This window comes from Tamandua tetradactyla, chromosome 7, assembly GCF_023851605.1.
Source record: "Tamandua tetradactyla isolate mTamTet1 chromosome 7, mTamTet1.pri, whole genome shotgun sequence".
Lineage (NCBI taxonomy): Eukaryota > Metazoa > Chordata > Mammalia > Pilosa > Myrmecophagidae > Tamandua > Tamandua tetradactyla.
The window spans coordinates 13,478,749-13,494,199 of record NC_135333.1 but is presented as its reverse complement, the minus strand read 5'-3'; the positions used below and the strand labels follow the sequence as shown (position 1 = coordinate 13,494,199).

The 15,451-nt window shown below is 34.8% G+C and overlaps 1 protein-coding gene across 6 annotated transcripts in view; it reads left to right on the top strand.

Annotated features, from left to right (window-relative positions):
- PLD5 (phospholipase D family member 5) overlaps positions 1 to 15,451 on the top strand; it is a 453,172-nt gene that overhangs the window by 186,357 nt on the left and 251,364 nt on the right. For 3 of the 6 annotated variants that reach the window (XM_077167818.1, XM_077167819.1, XM_077167820.1), the window contains exon 2: positions 12,367 to 12,503. In XM_077167818.1, the coding sequence (XP_077023933.1) occupies positions 12,367 to 12,503 (137 nt within the window). Of the gene's footprint in view, positions 1 to 12,366; positions 12,511 to 15,451 lie in introns of all 6 variants that reach the window. The other 3 variants (XM_077167821.1, XM_077167823.1, XM_077167822.1) reach the window with 1 other exon arrangement.

The following is a 15,451-nucleotide window of genomic DNA, read 5'->3' as shown; positions in this document are numbered from 1 at the left end:
TGTTAGCATAGCGCGTAACACATATATTAGATGCTCTGCAAGTATTTTTAATAGAATTAAAGACTTTTTTTTTCTTTCCTGATGCCACTAGTGACTGTAGGTAGAAAGCAAGGGTGTGAAGTTTATTTATTTCTCCATTAGTGGCTCAAGGGTCTTTCCCACTGCCACTGAGCTGTGCTCACTGTGCTTGTCCCCCAGCCATAGAGTAGCACGGCAACCTCATCATGCCCCTTTAGTGTCATTCGTCTTTGAAAGACTTTGTTGTTCTTTTTGTATTGTTCTATACTTACAAGCAGGAATTCCCCCTTCCCAATTCACCCTCCCCCAGGTTACTTCTAATTTACTTTCTGTCTCTACAAATTTTCTCTTTCTAGATGCGTCATGTAAGTGAAGTCATACAGCATTTGTTCTTATGTACCTTGCATATTTCACTGAGCATAATATTTTCAAGGTCCATCTATATTTTGCATATCTCAAAATTTCATTCTTTCTTATGGCCATCCACCGTATGGATGCAGATGGCACTTTTTTTAAGTTTTCAAACACTATTATAGAATTATCATTATTATGATAAGAAATCTGTTCATTTCTAAGGGTTTTGTATAGGATGAGAAGTAGATTGGAGAGTAGGACCCTATGCTCAGTTGACATCTTGATTCAAATTTGTATTTTTATTTTCTGTCTTGCTATTTTGGAAAATAAATAAATATTTTCTACATGTTAGGCTAATTTGGAAGGGCTCATAGTCTTTAATTTTTGCATGCTTAATTGTTTTTCATTTATTCATCATTCATTCAGCAAATATTTATTAAACATGATTGCCAGGAGTAATGTTGGAGTGACTGGTCCAGATCTTAGAACGCAAGGATCTCAATTTAATGAAGGGGATCAAAAAGCAGACCTTTAGCTACAGCATAATGACTGATCACACCATATGCTCAAACAGTAAATCTACATCTCCTTGGAAAAAAAGAATCAGCTAGGTTGCTGCATAAACAATTTTCATTATTGGTTCTGTAAAAACAGTGAGAAGTTCTAAAACAGTAACATTCATTCTGTGCCTTTGGGAGAACTCTAGTAGACATGGAAAATAAGCAGACCATGCAGTTGATGATTCCTCTTTGAATTAAAGGTAGGCCAAGGTAGATAGAGACCCTTTACAGTTTTTGTAAGATTGAAGACAAAAATTGAGAAATTCTTTACCCTATTAAGACCATTGCAGAGCTCTGCACAGAGTAGGCACTAAATAAATAAAAGAACATAGTGCCTTGGTTTTTTAGATCTTGTATCATTAAGCAGTAGAACAGAAAGATTTGTCAAAGGTTTCTTTTCTTTCTAATAGAGAAAACTAAATTTTCTTGATTAACTTGAGGCTACTAAAACACAACTATTATATTTAACTTCAGATAGCAAATTAGAAAATACATCTGTTTTTGAAGCATCTTGAATGAAGACATACTCAAAAATTCCTTCATTCCCTACTGAAAACCGTAGAAAAGGATTTATCCTTAACATTACCATTTACATTTTGTTATTCAAAACAAAGACATTTTGTTTAATTTTAGAGAGTAAAACAGCTCTATTGATGGAGATTTGCCTGTATTGTATGTTTATTAAATGCAATATTGGAATTTATCAAGTAGGCTAAGCTTCAGCTAGGGCTTTCAAATGGTTTTGCAGGTTGCTAATGAATAGAAAATGCAGATACACTTTGATCTCTTTGGACGCCTGAGTGGCATTCCTGTACTGAGGATTTCATGAAACTGACGTCTCTGTTTTGGGGCTCATTATCCTTCTGAATTATTCATGCCCTGAACAACTTAATTCTACTCATGACTGTGGCAAGGATTATATCACCCTTGCCTTTCCTGGGGTAAACCTTACTTAGCCTTGTTAGCCATGGTGTTTTATTTTTTATATATTCTGTGAATTTGATTTGCTAAAATTTAAGAGTTTTTTCATTTGTGTCCATTAGGAGTACTGGTCTGTGTTCTAGTTTGCTTGCTACCGGAATGGCTTTTAAAAAGGGGAATTTATTAAGTTGCAAGTTTACAGTTCTAAGACCATGAACATGTCCAAATTAAAGCAAGGCCATAGAAATGTCCAATCTAAAGCATCCAAGAAAAGATACCTTGGTTCAAGAAGGCTGATGACGTTCAGGTTTCTCTCTCAGCTGAACAGGCACATGGCGAGATCTGCTAGCTTTCTCGTCAGCGGCTTCCCCTGGGTTCTATCCATTGTGTTGGCTCTGTTGGTTCTGGTGGGTCCTGTGGCTCTAAAGCTTTTTCCAAAATGGTTCCCTCTTAAAGGATTCCAGTAAGCAACCTCACCTTGAATAGGTGGAGACACATCTCCATGTAAACCATCTAATCAAAAGTTACCACCCACAATGGGTTGGGTCACTTCTCTACGGAAACAATCAAAAAGCTCCCACCTAGCAATATTGAATGGGGATTAAAGAATCTGGCTTTTCTGGGGTACACAACAGATTCCAACCGCAATAGCCTGTAACTTTGCCTTTTGCTTTGTTTGCTGTTTTTCCTTGTAAAGTCTTTTTCTAGTTTTGGTATCAGGGTAATGTTGATGTCATAGAATGAATTGAAGTTTCTTCCTTTCTTCAATTTTCTGGTCCCTTTTGTGTAGAATTGGTATTATATATTTTGCAAATGTTAGGTAGAATGCCCCAGGAGAGCCATTTGAACCTGGAGTTTTCTTTGTGGGAAGGTTTTTAACTAAAAAGTCATTTTCTTTAATCAATGTAAGGGTAGTTAGATTATTTGTTTCTTCTTGAGTGAGCTTTAATAATGTGTACCTTGCAGAAGTTTGTTCAATTTATTTACATTGTCAACTTTCTTGTCATAAACCTTTTATCCTTTTATTTTCTGTAGGATCAGATATCTCTCACACCAGATATATGTACTTGTCTTCTCTTTATTTCTCCTTACCTGATGGTTAACAGTTTGTCAATTTTACTGATCTTCTCAAAGAACCAGACTATGGTTCTACTGTTTTTTAGTTTGCTTTTTTATCTTTATTACTTCCATTCTTTTTGCCTATTTTGAGTTTAAATTGCTCTTTTTTTTCTTTCTGCTTTCCAAAGGTAAAGGTAAAAATTTAGAGCATTTGAGACCTTATTTTTTCCTAATGTAAGCACTTAATGCTAAAATTTCCCTGTAATCATTTATTTTGCTGCATCCCACATGTTTTGATATTGTGTTTCTAATTTTAATTCTGTTAAAAATTATTCTCTTTATTTATTCCTTGACCCATGGGGTTATATAAAATTTGTTACTTAGTTTCCAAATATTTGAGAGTTTTCCAAAGATCTTTCTGTTATTGAGTCCTGATTAAATTCCATTTGGGTCAGAAAACAAATTTTTTTTTGTTTTATGGCCCAGAATATGGTCTGTATGGTCTGTTTTGGTTAATTCCATACACTCAAGTAAAACTTGTGTTCTGCTGTTTTTTAGTACAGTGTTCTATGAATGTCAATTAACTCAAAGTTGGTTGATAATGTTATTTAAGTCTTCTACATACGCATTGATTTTATGTGTACTTTTATCTATTAATGAGAGAGGAGGGGTTTTTAAACCTTTGAATATTGGGGAATTTGCCTATTTCTCCTTATGCATCTGTTAGCTTTTACTTTATATATTTTGAAGCTCTTTTGTTAGAGGCATGAAAGTTTAGTATTGCTGTGCTTTCTTGATGGATTTACCCCTTTACAATTATGAAATGACCCTGTCTATCCTGGGCAATATTGTTTGCTTTGAAGTCTGCCATACCTTATGTAAATTTGACCAGTCCATCTTTCCCTGTGTTAGTGTTAGTATGGTGTATCTTTTTCCATTCTTTTACTTGAACCTATTTTTGTCCTTATGTTTAAAAGGGGTTTCTTGTAGGTGACAAATAATTTGATCACGCTTTTTTATCTAATATAGTAATTCCTGCCTTTTATTGATTGGGATATGTAGATAATTTATACTTGATTCAGTTATTCATTGGTCTGAATTTTAATCTATCATGTTGCTGTTTTTTTCTGTTCATCTCATTGACCCTTTGTTTGGTCTTTAAATACTTTTTCTACCTTCTTTTATTTGATTTTTTTATTCTATTTATCACCTTTGTTCCCTTATTAGCTATACTGTTTTGTATTTTCAGTGGTTGCCTCAAGATCTATAGAGTTCATGAACATATCACAGTCTATTGAAAAGTAAAATGATACCACTTCATGTGTGCATAAGAATATACAATAGCATACTTCTATCTCTCCTCTCCTGACCTTTGTGCTATTGTTGTCTTGCACCTTATTATAATATTTATTATATACTCCGTGATACTTTGCTGTATTATTGTTTTAATTAGTCAATCATTTTAGAGTAATTATAAAAATAAGAAAAAAATATTTATATTAATCTAAGTATTACCAAGAATTTCCTGTCCTCCTCTTATTCCTTTGTATAAATACAGATCTCCATTATTTCATTTTCCTTCTGCCCAAAGGTCTCCTTTAACATTCTGTAGTGCAGGTCTGCTGGCGATTAATTCTTTTGCTTTTGTATTCCTTATAAAGTCTTTATTTTGCTTTGGTTTTGGAAAATTTTTGCTAAGTATAGAATTCTAGTTTGATATTTATTTCAGTACTTTAAGGATGCTGTTTGTTTTCTGGCTGCATTTTGTTCCGAGAAGTAGATTGTCATTCTTAATTCTTGTACCTAGATATGTAGTGTGTCTTTTAAGATTTTCTCTTTATCATTGGTTTTAAGCAATATAATTATGATGGGCCTTCATTTAGTTTTCTTCATGTTTTCTTTTGTTAACAGTTCATCGAGTTTCTTGGCTCTAGGGGTTTATAGTTTTCATCAAATTTGGGTCATTTTTGGCCATTTTTTTATTGATTGACTTTTTATTAAGGTTATTATTGATTGATTCTTTTATTAAGGTTTCTTAACCAAATATATTATATCTAAGCCTTAACTGACAGACATTTATTTGAAGTACCATAGAGGAAATATTTTAGGAGAGTTGATATACTAGGTGTCCTTTTCTTTCATATATGAGGATTGACTCTTGAATCAGTCAAAGGTGGCAGAATATTTCTATTTCTTAAGATCTGTTAATATAACATGTTCCTTAGTTCTACCTTGTTCTTTTCTTTTTCTTTTTGGCTTGGTTCTTTCCCTAAATCCTCATTTAAAAAATTATAAAGTTGTTCTGGAAGCAGCACAGGTCTTGGAGCCAATCAGTTCTTTCATGGAATCTGACTTTTCATCCTCTGCTATTCCACATCACTGGCCATTAGTTTTTCAAATATTTTTCTTTCCTCTCCTTTCTGCTCTCTTTCTGAGACTTGAAGATCAAGTATATTAGGCTTCTTATAGTTGTCCCTCAGCTTACAAATATTCTGTTCATTTTTTCTATCTTATATTGTATCTAGTCTACTATTGATGCCATCAGTGTGTTTTTCATCTCTAGAATTTTGGCTTGTGTCCTTTGTTATGTGTTTTTTATTATTCCCTCTTTAGAATATTTACCTTCTTGAGCATATGTAATATGTTATAATATTTGTTTTAATGTCTGTGTTTACTAATTCAATCATCTGTGTCATATCTGAGTTGATGTCAATTGCTCAGTTTTTCTCCTCATTGTGGGTTGTGTTTTCCTCCTTTACATGCCTGTGATTTTTTATTGGAGGCCAGATATTGTGAATTTTCTTTTGTTGGGTGGTAAATATTATCACATTTTTAAATATGTTTCATTCTTCGATATAGTTAAGTTACGTGATGTTATTTATTTTTTTTTTGAAGGTTACTTTCACGCTTCTTCAGGTGAAACTTCAGAAGACTTAAATCTAGGGCTAATTTTTTCCAATTCTGAGACAATACACTTCTTAGTGGTATACTCAATGCCCCATATATTATGAGGTTTTTTTCCCCCTGCGTGATGGGTACACCAACTATTCCTGGCCCTGTGTTGTAGGTGAAGGGTTTCTTCTCCTGCTCCTTTCAAGTGGTGCATTCCTTGGTGCCAAGTAGTTTCTTCACACACATGTGCTGATGAGTCCACAGCTGAAGACTCAGGGAGACTGTCCGTCTCCAGGTCTCCAGATCCCTCTCCCTCTGAAGGTCTCTTCTCTCTAGTATAGTCTCCTGCCAGCTCTCACTGACTTGGGTTACCTAAATCCCACATTTGTCTCCTCAATTTAGGGAGAATGGTAGACTCCCCTAGGGCTCCGCTTTTCTGTGCTATGACATGGAAATTTTTCCAATTTGGCTCTGGTGCTCAGTAGGGCACTCTGGGCTGGCGATACACACTTGGGATTTTCAGCACATGCAGCCAATAATGCCTTGAAAGTAAATTAGAGTCTCTCAGGGAAAGGATGAAGAGTGAGGTGAGAAAATCCAAAGACAGAACCACAAAATTCATGTGGAAAGTGAAGTGATGATAACTATTATATAAGAATTTTCAAAGCAAAGCTTTTTAAGCAATTTATAGTCTAGATTTCCTGACATGGTTCCAGAATATGGCTATTTTCCAGGAGCTTGATAAGTCACCAGCTAAGATTTCTCTGGGTCTTCTGGTGACCTGTTTTCCCTAGGAGCATATCTAGGAATTCAAGATAGGAGCATATCTAGGGTCATAGGAAAGTCCTGTAGTCTCAGGAATGCCATGTCTTCATAGGGTTCAATCTTCATTTCCATGCTAAGAGACCACCATGGGATTTTCTTAACCTAAAAAGTAAAATAAAATAAAAAATAACCATAATCAAATTAAGTAGAAAATGAAGTGAAGTTAGGAAAACAAAACCAAAAAAGAGAAAGTTTGTGTCTATAAAACAGATTGAAAGATGTCCGGTGTAGAGACAGGAATTAAATCGGTCTGTCTCCAACTGGTTGTGCCATATTGGATAGCTCAATAATCAAATGCCTTTGAGTTCTAGTGTGAACATCTTTCACATGTAGAATGACTATACTAGAAATTCTGGCTTTGCAGATATTAAGAGCTGCACACATAAAAATTCATAAGATTTGGCCATGATTTTAGTTCAAAAATTTGGCAGATAAGTAAGTGAAAAATAATGTGAGTAATTTTAATTTTGGGTTAATTTGTGCACATTTACATTTTACCTCTAGGTACATGGGTGCAAATTCCTTTTAAGAGCTTATCAAATGGTATAAAACCCAGTTTGGAAGTATATAGTATTCTAATTTTTAAGTTTAGTATTATTTCCCTTCTTAGAGGTCATATATCTTTATTTCTGTGTTTGAGGAGAAATGTATTTAAAAGAATATGATATTCAAGCATTTCAGTGTCAGCATAATTAGATTTATTTCTTGAGCAAGCAAGTAATTCTTTTCAGTTTGCACATATACTGTACTGAGAAGTGCAGATTGACACTAGATAATAGCATTTCAAATTTTGTTTTCTCTCAGTAGGTTGAATTCATCAGTGAATTTTAGATTGTAATCACCTTTATAGGGTCTCTCTAAAACTTTGCTTCTCTTGATTCAATTCAAAATAGAAATAGGTGGTTTAAATGAATTCTTGAATGATTTTGATAAGGATTTAAAAATTAACAAATTCCTTGGTACACTGGAATTTGTTCTCGTTTATGAGGCTTTTCTGCTATTATTTGTACAGACTGTTTGTATGATTGCTTTTAGTTATAGTACATTGTGTCAGGGAGACATTTTAAAATGAATAGCTGATTCTGAATTTCTCCTCTTTGACAAATTACAAAAAAAAGGATTATATAAGAATTTAATAAAATACAACTGAATTCATAGAAGTTAATAGAAATTTGTGAGGATTATTACATCAAAATTCCTTCAACCGCAAGCAAATATAGAGTTCTTATTTACTCTTTCATCATAACATACAGAATAAACAGAAACAAATCAGTGTTGTTGTAAATTAGGGCTTGTTATTATTTTCACTAAGACTTATTAATTCATTGAGCATCCACTGTGTGCCTGACACTGTTCAAGGAAATGCAGTGTATTCATGGGACATTCAGACTACTCTTTTCAGGATTTTTTTTGAGCTGAAGTTGGATTAAATTGTACTGGACTGAGTCTTTCTGGACTGGATTAATTTTGAATGTCATTACAGAACTTAACCCCCCCTACAAGCTTTTTTTGATTTTTGTTTTTCAAGTGCCAGGAAAAATGAAACAGTGAAAAAAACTTTAAAAATACAGAAATTATTTAATCATTTTTCCTGTTGTAAAATTAGTGTTTTTTAAAAATAGCTTTCATAGAGTAAAGGAAGCAATGATATGTACATATAATGGACTATTATGCAACAATTTAAAACAGTGCTTTGAAAGAATATTTAATGACATTGACTCATGATCAACTGCAAAAAACAAAATATAAAACATTTTATGTAGTATAATACCAATTGTATCAGATTGTTAGCTAGGTAGATGGAGCAAAAACAATGATTATGTCTATGTGGGATTATGTGGGATTTATCTTCTTTTTTAATGTCATGTGTTTTTCAAAATATTTAACAGTGAAGGTTTTCTGATTACACAAGGAATGCATATCATTAAAATCAATAAAAACTGAAGATTAAGAGAAAATTATTTTTTTTTACATTTTTTTATTAATTAAAAAAAATTAACTAACACAACATTTAGAAATCATTCCATTCTACATATGCAGTCAATTATTCTTAATATCATCACATAGATGTATGGTCATCATTTCTTAGTACATATGCATCGATTTAGAAAAAGAAATAGCAAGACAACAGAAAAAGAAATAAAATGATAATATAGAGAAAAGATAAAAATAAAAATAAAAAATACAAAAATATATAAGAAAAAAAATAAAAAAACAAAAATAAATAAAAAACAAAAAAAACTATAGCTCAGATGCAGCTTCATTCAGTGTTTTAACATAATTACATTACAATTAGGTAGTATTGTGCTGTCCTTTTTTTTTTTTTTTTTTTTTTAGAAATCATACCATTCTACATATGCAATCAGTAATTCTTAACATCATCACATAGATGCATGATCATCGTTTCTTAGTACATTTGCATCGGTTTAGAAGAACTAGCAATACAACCGAAAAAGATATAGAATGTTAATATAGAGAAAAAAAATAAAAGTAATAATACTAAGAACAAAACAAAACAAAAACCTATAGCTCGGATGCAGCTTCATTCAGTGTTTTAACATGATTACTTTACAATTAGGTATTATTGTGCTGTCCATTTTTGAGTTTTTGTATCTAGTCCTATTGCACAGTCTGTATCCCATCAGCTCCAATTACCCATTATCTTACCCTGTTTCTAACTCCTGCTGGACTCTGTTACCAATGACATATTCCAAGTTTATTCTCGAGTGTCGATTCACATCATTGGGACCATACAGTATTTGTCTTTTAGTTTTTGGCTAGACTCACTCAGCATAATGTTCTCTAGGTCCATCCATGTTATTACATGCTTCATAAGTTTAGTCTGTCTTAAAGCTGCATAATATTCCATCGTAGGTATACGCCACAGTTTGTTTAGCCACTCGTCTGTTGATGGACATTTTGGCTGTTTCCATCTCTTTGCAATTGTAAATAACGCTGCTATAAACATTGGTGTGCAAATGTCCGTTTGAGTTTTTGCCCTTAATTCCTTTGGGTAGATTCCCAGCAATGGTATTGCTGGGTCATATGGCAATTCTATATTGAGAAAATTATTTTTAAATTAAAAATCCTTATTTTTAAACCTAAAAAAGAAAAGAAATGATAAGATTTGCATTCAAATTATGAGGGTGGGTTTATCATGCTCTTTTTAATGTCTGAAATGAACTACTAGAGGCAGATGAGTTTGAGGGATGGCATATATGAAACAGGGTTTGATGAAGATACATACTTTGGGCCTCAAAGCGAGGCCCCATACCAAACATAGCAGCATCCCGTGGAAACTTATTTCAGAAACTCAGGTCGCAGTCCTACCGAATCAGAAACTCCGGAAGTAGACCCCAGCAGTAGGGGTTTTAACAAGCCCCCCAGGATGATTTTGATGCACGCCAAATTTGAGAAATGATGCTTTAAGGTTTTGAGTTCTGGATGTAGGGCTAGAACAATTTCTTGAGAATTTTATCACAGAAAATTTCCATCCCACATTTCTCTTCTCTCTTTGTGTCTCCTTTTCTCCCTGTCTCTTCTCTCTCTTTCTATTATCACTCTGTCTCTTTCTTACACATGCCTACAGATTTATTGTATTTTTGTTTGTTCATATCTTTACCATGCTTCCCCAAAATATATGAGTCAGTTCACAGATGGGCATATAATACAATATACTAAAAATAGCAAATACCCATTTAATGTTATCTCTTTCCAGGTACTGTTCTAAGTATTTTCCATACAGTATCTCATTTAATTCTTATAACCATCCTATGAGGTCGTTGCTATTATTATCCCCATTTTATAGACAAGGATGCTGAGGCACAAAGACTAAATAATTTGCCCAAGGGCATAGGACTAGTTCAGTGGCAGAACCCAAGCGCTCTGGTTCTAAAGTCTCAGCCCCTTCCTTGTGCTCCCTCCTAAAAATAAAATTAGTGAGGAATTGGGGATGAGCAGAAAATGAAGGGGCAGGACAAGTACACAATACGTCGACTATATATTGTTGCTAACTATGGCCCATAAATTTGCCTGTAGCTCTTGAAGAGGATGAAAAATGATGAGTTGCTAGATTTACAATGACCAAAATAAGGGAATGAATCCATTTTAGGGAAAGTTACAGTTGAGTCTTGAGAGAAACTTCTTATGGGACTCGTAATAAAGTGCTCTGCAGCCTCCTAAGTATGCCATTGTGCTTTTGACTTAATTAATTCTGTTCTTAATTGAATTAATTACGTGAAATGCAATAATTACATCTTGAGCACCTTCTATTTATTAGGTATTGTGCTGCTTGCTTGGGGATAGAATAAAATATAATCCATGCCTTAAAAATAACCAGGACTTGGATAAACAATGATCCTATCTTTCTTTGGCTTTTGCTGTCTTCATGTTTGAGTGTGGAGTAACTATTCATGACAAGTAAGAATGCACTTGGAACAAGGTTCTCATGGGAGGTGAGACCTGAATGAGGGTGAGAAAAGGCAAAAAGGAAGCAACTACTTTCCCTGATGATGTCTTGTTACAGAAACACCATTTATTCCTTTAACATTACTGCACCTTTCTTTATCATTTATAATTTATAATCTGAAGCTAACCCTAGAGTTTTGGAAGGTCTGTGGCTTCTTTGGAGATCATGTGGCTATAGTGATGAAAGGCTGGAAAGTGGTAGGATGAGGAAAAGCCAGCTGGTTTCAACAAAACCCTGCAATACAGCCATATGTGTGTATACATGTGTATATATGTGCGTGTTTACATATGTGCGTTTGTGTATACTGTCACTAACAGGGTAAGCCTGGTTACCTGGCCAAACGTCACCTTTTCTCCCATCTTTAAATAACCCCTAACATAAGCACAGACCTTTTGTAATTGTTCTTTCTCCTTTTCCCCCCATTTTGATTTTTCTAATAGAGGGAAAGCAGCTAAAATTATTTGCCCCAGTGCCCATAGCTTTTGCCCAATTATCATGGTCCTATCTTCTGCCACCTTTGGTCTTGAGCCTATAGAGATAGCTATGATTCAACTTACAACAGACAGAGGTTAAAGAGTCTGAGTCGGGTGGCTTTGACCACCTGGACCATTGGCTTGTGTTTCTAGTGTAAATCATATTATATGAATGTCAGTTACGTTTATATTCAGTATTTGAAATGAACTGTGTCAGTTAAAGTACCTGTGAGGCTAGCACCTGACTTAGAACCAGTTCTCTGTTGGCTCTGAAACCCTGGAAAAGCTGATCAAAGTGCAGAACTCATGTTGACCATCCTAGGGCATGTCCCCGAAGCCATCACTGTAAAGATTTTAGAAGAAGATGAGAAAAGAGAAGCAAGAGGATATGGCATGTGAGTACAATGTGTGTAGAGTTTGGATGATGGTAGAATAACAGGGCACAGAGGACAATTATTGAGCCATCCTGGGCTTTATTTTTTATTTGAAATAATAGATTTTGTATTGATCCTTTTTTGGACTGCTTTTGAATAGAAAAAAAGAAGGGCAAGTCTTGGTATTGTGCTTGAATTATTTAACAGGTTCTAACATATTTAGTGGAAATCTGAAGGCTCCATTGAGGAATAAGTTTAAAGGCGCGTACGTTTTTACCCAGAGAACAGCCCTTCTCTGGCAGTGATGAAAGTAATTGTGTCCCAGAGGATTTCACATGGAAGTTTGAAAAGCTGTCAAATCCTGAGTTTCCTAAATGAAAGCTGCTCCGCTGACTTATCTTTATCTTCTTTATCTCTTTCAGTCTCAGCAGAAGTGCATTGTGATATTTGCACTGGTGTGCTGCTTTGCCATTCTAGTTGCACTGATATTTTCAGCCGTGGATATCATGGGCGAGGATGAAGATGGACTCTCAGAAAAAAATTGTCAAAATAAATGTCGGTAAGAGGTAACAAGCAAAAATTCTCTTTTAGGGAGTGGGCAAAATAAAACTAAAGAGGGTCCTCGATGATAGGGAGAAAAATATCAAAAACAAGTGATCACCTACCTTGCTCTTAGGCTAAAACTAAGGCACAACTATCTGTCGTTGATGCTCTTAATTTTAGGTCAAGAAAATAAAAATGAATAATGACTTAATTTACTTAACAATTTGGGCATATTCTGTGCAAGGAGAGTAGACAAGATGAAATTTTATAACAAGCTGCATTTCTGTGTATGAGGGTTTGGTTTGTTTTATGAGTCTAGCTCCAAATGAGTGCCCCAGTGAGCACAAAACATTGTGTTAGATGTTATGGCTGATGGAAGTTAAAAAATATACATCTCATGAAAAATTCCATTTTAAAATTAGGTTGGGAATTAAATGAATGAAATATGCATGTATATGAGAAGACATGGAGCTCCTAAATCTGTCTCAGTTGAATGCAGTTTGTTTTTAATCCAGAAATCGGAACAGTTTCACTGCTACGATTATGCATTATGTGTCTTTGTTGACAATAGATACCATTTCCCTTTTGTTTAACTCAGTCTGTTCCTCTGTTGGCAGAGCCATGACAGCATAGTTTTAACCTTATCCAACTCGTCTCTGAACTGCTTCTTTTTAGGGGGTTGAGGGGCTAAATATAGAAAGGCACTGGGAGGGTACAGATAGGTAAGAGGTCCACTTTTTACATATTTGCTACTGCAAAGCTGAAGTGAGACCTCAAAATTATAACAGCAATTATGAATTCGAGCTTATCATGAGTTTAAATGATCATTTTTCCCTGTGATAAGTATTAGTATAAGTGTCCCTCTTTTCTAGCTAAAAATCAGTAACAACATTGTAATGTGTATGTGAATTTTTATCCTGGATATTTTACTTTGAAGTTGATTGTTCTGGCACAGGAAATGTCCTAAAAAGACAGTTGAAGTTTGTTTGTCTGTTTTTTTTTTAACTCAATGTACAATATAGTTCAGTTACCAGGTAATAGTAGTATATTATATAGAACACAGCCTAGAAAAGGGAGGTCAGTATACATTTAAGATTGTACACCTTAATAAGGTGTTCCATAAATATATTTATTTCCCAAACTGAATTTGGGGGAAAAATCGTATTCAGATTACAAGAAAACATCATCATCTTCCCCTTCCTACTCCATCTGCCCCAACACAAATATAAACATTAGTCGACAAGGGGCCAATGACTTATTAACTGAGTGGAAATGCTCTGCCTCTCTCTCTCTAACCTCACCCTGTATTGAAAACTTCTGGGACCTTAAAATGTAAAAATCCAGCACCTATAGAAAAAATTTCTGGAGGGCCAAACCATAACAACTTATTTCAGAGAAAATACCCATGAATTTTCAGCACATGTTATCAGATGTTGGTGTGTTTTTTTTTTTTTTTTTTTTTTAAAGAGAGTCTTAAAATCATGCCCCATTTCACTTGGGGGAAAATAGAATTTGATCTCATTTTTACTTTGAACTCATACAACTGGAATTTGGATCTAGTCATCTCTTTCATTTCAATCAGTAACTAAATTCCAGCGACCCAATACTTTCTCTTCCTCCGTATAAATCGTGTTCTTCTAATTACCAACCATAACCCTGCTTCCTTTCTCCTGGGGAATTTGAATTACTGCCCTAGTTCCTAGGTGCCCCCTTTTCTAGAACTTGCAGTGGTCTCTGACTCTTTCCTGTCTTCTATAATCTCTTCTCCTGTGTCTTGTGTTTCTGTTGTCTTATATTAGCCATTTCAATAAGTGCTTCTCATATGTTTGCACTGGAACTGGTATCTTCCTGCTAGCCTCATCCAAAGATGAGGCTTTTTCTCCCCTCTCGCTGGATTTCTCCCCTCTTGGTATAATTCCTTAAACGCTTCAAGTTTTACTATATTCATTTGATCATTCTCATTTCAATACTGTGAAATTTTCTTGTAGCATCCACTCTCTGCTTATCATCATAGGCAACATTATCTTCTAAATTCTAGGGTCTCTCCCACCTTCTTTTGTGCCTGGCTAACAGCCTTCCCAACCGTCATTCCCATCCCTTGCCATTGTCCTTAGTAACTCCAACATTTACTTCTCAAAAGCCTAGCCTTACCATTTTTCAGCTATCTCTAACCAATAAATGTAATGTCCATTCTGCCTTTATCACCTGCCAGCAAACTATTCCATATCCAAGTTAGCCTAATGCAGTAATAAATCATGGACTATGAAATCAGAAAGATATGGATTCAAGCCTCAAGCCTCTATTCTGCTTCTTACTAATTTGATAAACTTGCACAAGATTTTAATTTAATTCAGTAATTCATCATCTATTTGGTGATGAATTTGGGACTGAACAAGGAGTTACAATCCAGCTAATGAGAGAGGCCATGGCAATACATCATGGCTAGAACTACAGTGGGAGTGTCAGAGGATTCCTGGGGTCAGAGGATTCTTGGGGTACGTTCTGACGTAGTGAGCAAAAAGGGTAAACCTGGCCTGCACTCTACTCCCTACCTGTTGGGTTACTAAGGCTATTGTAGTTTCTTCTCCCTTAAGTAGAAGCAGATTAAAAAAAAAAGCTAACAAAGCTTTATGAGGATTCAGTAAATTGTATAAATCCCTAGCAAAGCATCAGGAACTCATAATAAACAACACTTAAATGTCAATCCTCTCTGAGTTCCTTTTAGAGAGTCCAGAAATCCCGCTTCTCTTTTCATAACTTCCTATTGTCCCTACTTACTCACTCATCTAAATCTACTCTTCATCCTGACTTTAGGCTTCAGTTTCTGGAATCTCTTCCTGTATTATCAGTCCTTTCTGTTCTGATCTTCTTACCTATTTGGTATACCATGATCAGCCATGTCCATGCTTCGAGCACCATACCAACAATTTACTTGCCTCCTTGGATCATTTGCTTCAAGCACAC